Genomic DNA, 5681 nt, shown 5'->3' on the forward strand with positions numbered 1-5681 from the left:
GTCCAAAACTTGTCCAAATTGGTTCAAACTGAAGCTGGAAGCTCTAGAACCCAGTTGGACTTGCTAAGTGGCCTCCCTTACATGCTAGTATTATCTATAGATCATAGGATTGAGAGAATCAAAAGAATTTTGTGCAAAGTGGTTTGAGAAAGAAAGCATTGTTGCACATGTGATTTTTCAAGCGATGTATTGACCCTTTTTTATTTCTTATTAATGATGGACCTACACTGGTTAGTGGATAAATGAACAAGATATTAATGCATCAACATATTTTACACCTAACTTGACTTGCACAAAGAGGTGCAATCACATCAAGCTTGCAATATATATATATATATATGTATATATGTATATATATACATATATATATGTATATTATATACATATATATATATATATATATATATATGTATGTATACATATGTATATGTATATATATATATATGTATATGTATATAATATATATATATATATATATTATATATGTATATGTATATATATAATATATATATATATATTATATTATACATATATATATGTATATAATATACATATATACATGTATATATATACATATATATATATATATATGTATATAATATACATGTATATATGTATATTATATACATATATATATATATATGTACATGTATATATTATACATATATACATATACATATATATATATATGTATATAATATATATATACATATATAATATACATACATACATATATATGTATGTATGTATATTATATACATACATATATATATATATATATATGTATGTATATATAATATATATACATACATATATATATATGTATATAATATACATATATATATATATATATATATATATATATGTATGTATATATATACATGTATATATGTATGTACATATATATACATGTATACATGTATATATATCTATTATTGATGTGGCAATCAGAGCGATTTTCGTTGGCACCTGCAACTCTGATGCTTTCTCTTCGTGGAATCAAATCGTTTTCTCTTTGAAATCAATCATTTTCTCTGACGCTGCATAAGATGATGACAAGCAGCCACAATCACCTACACACCAACCATAAAATTCATTCATTTGAGTTGCTGCATAAGGTCCGAAACAATCTACAAGGGTACACAGCCAAGAGCACTAGATTAAGAATCCGGAGGCGAGAAGGTTAGTGATCAAGATGTAATTAGATAAGTATCTATTCTATCTATTATTATAGGCACAAAATTAACCTTTTGCTTATCTTACCTTTTCTTTCATATGTTGCCTTTTCTTTCTTGCGATTGGTGAGCTAGGGTTATCGCAGTAGTGCAGGCTGTCATTGATGAGATTGGGTTCATGCTTTAGCAATCAATGAAGTGTGAAAAGATACGTTTAGATAATGATTCAGCTATAATAAACAAATGGCTGAAACTAATCATGTTGATTCACATTTGACTATGGTACTAATTAATGTTAAAAATATTGGGACAAAGTGTTAGAAGCTACGTTTAGATAATAGAAAGTAGAATAGATAGTAATTTCCCTAATTTCTTGTTTAATAGAAATGTAAGGGCCTAGAATCCTTTTTTTTAATTGTTAAAATTTTCAAATTGATCATCATCAACGTGTTCATTGAACAAGCTCATGGAAAAAGCCATCAGCACAGTTGAAATGCACGATTGAGATGAACAAAACAGAAAATTGGGGACATGTATCGAGCATGCTCTCTCTCAAATAAAATTAAATAATCAAAATTTTGAAAAAACCAAGAAGTAGGTTTGGGTACTCCACAAGCCTTAGAAATATCTTTCTAAAACACTGAAAGCCTTTCATAAGCAAGGTTTTTTAATTCAAATGCAAAAGACATGATTTGGGTGCACTATTGAGAATACTCCTTTCCCTTCATCTTGATTACTTTTATGGTGTTATATTTTAAACCTAACATGCATTATGTTTGCTACTATAGTGATGTTATTATGAAGAGGTAGCTTGAGAGCAAAGGAAACAACAATTTTGTGACTTTACATGTTACCCACCATTCATCAATAAAGAGCCATTTTGTGACATCAATAATATGTAATGCTTTTTTCATGCTACCTCGTGAGACACCAACTGAACGTTATTATTATGGTGGTGAGTTATTATCTTTACGTGTTAATATGCTCTTTTTTATCATTTTAAATTCTCCTAATTGAATATACTTTTTTTTAGCTCCTATGTCACAGTGGATTGGGGATATTGGATTTTGAACTGCTCAGTAAAAATTAGGAGATACCCTTTGCAAAAGCTGTTGAAACTTAGATTTTTGTTTGGGAAATTTACACTTCCACTTATGAATACTTACTATTCTCAAATTTAGAAAAGCTTTGGTTGCATTTTTCTTTGTGTAAAAGTGATGAACTGCCAACTATGCATGGTGATTCTTAAAATCATTAGCATTATGTTTGTCTTTGCCTCTATAATTCACACTTGCGCTCTTAAGCTCTTAAACGCACATATAATTGTAATTACTTTATGTGTGTAAAAATACAAAAATTAAACACTATATATATTCCATTCCAAACAATGCTACAGCATCACGCACGAGTCCCGTAATAATATATATATATATAATATTATATATAATATATTATATATATATAGAGAGAGAGAGAGGGAGAGAGAGAGAGAGACATGTTTTCAACACTTAAGGCCCGTAGCTAAGTTAAATTGTAGCACTACACATTCTTTGTAAAAAGACGAGAAAGCAAAGTTGCGTGCTGTGGATTCTGGCACAAGCCTTGCATTGTGACAAGAAAGCACCAATGAAAACGATGGCATGCAAGAACACGTTACTCAGGGGCTACAAAACTCATTAATTACTACAACAAAGAAAGGATCAAAACGTCAAGCTTAGGAGGACTTGCGCCAAATGAAAATGATGGATTTCAAGAACACAAGTTATTCACGGGTCTTCAAAACTCTTGCTACAAGGGTAGAACGTCAGGCTTAGGATTCGCTCAGTTTATTCGTTTGGGAATCGTCTCTTTCTGATACCCTTGGCGACCTCTGCGAGCTTGGCTGGGTTTGGCAAGCACGCCGCAAGAGGGGAGCCTTCAAAGGCCTTCAGCCAGGCGTGAAAACGAGGCAGCTTCTCGAAGTCCCATTTAAGGCCTACCACAGACTCCAATGCCGGCAGCCACACAACGAGGGGGGCCAACACCACATCAACAAAGCCCACTTGAGAGCCCCCGAAGTAAGGAAGCTCCTTTGCAAAGGCCCCTTCCAAAGTACTCAGATATCCCTTGCTTTCCTCTATAACTGCTCCAAACTCCTCCCTTGGCCCCCGAACAAGCTTCAACACAGCCTCAAGAACCTGTCCACCCACAGTAATAACTAGAGGTCTTAGTTCAAGTGTATCTTCTCAATGCAAGATTAGCACAATATATTGGCTATAATAATTAGCCCCCGCCTTAAGATGCTTACCTTTTTATCACAGAAATCTGCCCAGAAACGAGCCATGGCCTTGTGGTAGGGGTCCTTGGGGAGCAAGTCTTTGCCATGGGGGGAAGGGAAGGCCTCGTCGATGTACTCTACGATGATGAGGGATTCGCAGATGGGTTTGCCCTTGTGGAGGAGCACGGGGACCTTCTTGTGAACAGGGTTGGATTGCAGGAGGAGGGGGCTCTTGTTGTTAGGCCCAAGCTCTTGGGGAACGCTAGTGTAGGCGATGCCCTTGGCAGCGAGAGCCACATGAACGCGCATCACGTAGGGGCTGGCCCAAGCGTCCAGTAGCTGAACATCATGATTGTCTCCGGTGCTCGCCATGAAAGCTTGATATCTCTCCTCTCACGCTTCTACTGTAAAAGGAAATTAAGTGGATGAATGGCATCAACCCCTTTATAATAGATATTGGACGTCATCCACTACGTCACCTCCGTCCTTTTTCGCTACCAGGTCCAAGGTCGGTTGGTGGTTGGTTGCCTCACGCATGGCGTTCATCCTCTGTTTTTCAAGGCTTAAGGGAGGGTTTATCCTTCACGTTGCATAACACGCGTAGAAAAAGAAAAATAACCTCCCCCAAACCTGTATACATAGAAGTTCAGTAGCATTTCCTTTTCATGGGTTCGAAAATTATGGCATTTCCTTTGCATGGGCTCGAAAATTATGACATTTTACAAAGAAAATTTAATCAAGATTTGAATCCCCATGTATGGGTTACTTCTAGAAGTATGAAACAAAGGCAAGTAACCAATAACAAAGAGGTGTGTTCCTAGTAGGCCTCTTGTCCTTAGAATTATATATCTAGTCAGAAAAATTAATTTCCCTACTATATGCAATTAAAATCACAAATGCATAACTCTTCTTTTCTTTTTTTTTGTTCCAACTAGCCTCAAGCCCAAAATCCTCCTCCTATTGTTATCATTTCTCACTACCCCTTAGGCATTTTTTAATCCACCTAGGTGATGCTGCCAAGGAAGCACCTTATGTGGTTTTGAAAACCCATGACCTCTTGGTCCTAGAAAATGACCTTTACCACTTGAGTTTGGTAGAAATTCACAACTCTTAGTGTTTGTAAACTCATCAATCAACAATAAGGCTTAGCTTTTAGGCCTTTTTATTAGTTTTTCAAGGTTTGAGTTCAGCACACAATCATACAATATATCCTAGAAAAAAATATTATTATTTTTGGCTTGTTTTTTAAGGTTTGAGTTTAACAAATAATCATACAATATATCCTATAACGATCTTAGGACACCTTAGAGTAGAATTACTCAAACTCAAACACAAAAATTAATAGAACATAGACTTTTCACAAATTGAAGACCAAAACCTTACATAAACAATTCAACAAAATAGCATAAACCATTAAAGCTTGAAAATAGAGAAGAAGTGACCATCGATACATGGTTGGGTTCAATCTCCTCTGCGTGAGTGTGGCCCATCATACCCATATTTAGATATATTAATGCTTTCTATTCAAAAAATAAAGCGTAATAGCTTTTTGAGTCTTTGAGCATACAAGCTCCTTCCAAAAATATAGCAACCCTAATTTTAGACTTTTGGGCCTACCAAAAGTATGAAAATACTATTTGGTTTGTACAAAGGTTTAAGGCTAAGGCCTTCCAAAAATACAAATGCCAAATATGAAAATCTAAGAGGTGATCACATGTCTAGCAAGATATTTCATTGTGTGGTCCAACGCATGTACGTTCCACCCATGATCAACTTATAAGCCACCATTCAATCATCACTTACATGTAGCAAAACAATATAAGTCTACGTGCACATAGTTGATTAGATATATTAATCTTGACTATATCATACCAACTCACACAACTAATTAATCACAATAATCCTAGAAAAATATATATCTGAAAAGGTACACCCCGTACATAAATACTGACGTAATCTACATACTTCACATATGGCATCACACATAATTAATTGATCCACTCCTGCATTGGATTCACTCACAATGTCTTTACACACACGTCGAACGTGTCTTGCAATTAATCGGGTTCACTCACAATCAAACTCACATAATCTTTACATGCATCACACGTGTCTTAGAGTTGATCTATTCTTTCACAAATCAAGTTCACATAATCTTTACACACATCACACGTGTCTTTGAGTTGATTGGATTCACTCATAACCAATTAATCAATTAATATGCACATTTCACATGTGTTAAAGCTAGT

General features: G+C 34.7%; 1 protein-coding gene across 1 annotated transcript; it reads right to left on the reverse strand.

The window, feature by feature from the left end:
• Window positions 1–2899: 2899 nt before the first annotated feature.
• On the reverse strand, window positions 2900–3857 carry LOC147611597 (glutathione S-transferase U7-like). The gene is made up of 2 exons (XM_086784673.1): window positions 3463–3857; window positions 2900–3352 (listed from the first exon to the last, which is right to left on the reverse strand). Exons 1-2 carry the CDS (start codon window positions 3802–3804, stop codon window positions 3002–3004), a joined length of 693 nt encoding a protein of 230 aa, XP_086640799.1. The 5' UTR covers window positions 3805–3857; the 3' UTR covers window positions 2900–3001.
• Window positions 3858–5681: the final 1824 nt, after the last annotated feature.

Source organism: Cibotium barometz, chromosome 47, assembly GCF_041138505.1.
Source record: "Cibotium barometz isolate CiBa-2024 chromosome 47, ASM4113850v1, whole genome shotgun sequence".
Taxonomy (NCBI): Eukaryota; Viridiplantae; Streptophyta; class Polypodiopsida; order Cyatheales; family Cibotiaceae; genus Cibotium; species Cibotium barometz.

Bases quoted from the DNA above. Each gene is read 5' to 3' on its own strand.
- LOC147611597 (XM_086784673.1), bottom strand. From the start codon at position 3,804: ATGGCGAGCACCGGAGACAATCATGATGTTCAGCTACTGGACGCTTGG. The intron at 3,353-3,462 runs GTAAGCATCTTA...GTGGGTGGACAG, and splicing joins CAGATTTCTGTGATAAAAAG to GTTCTTGAGGCTGTGTTGAA.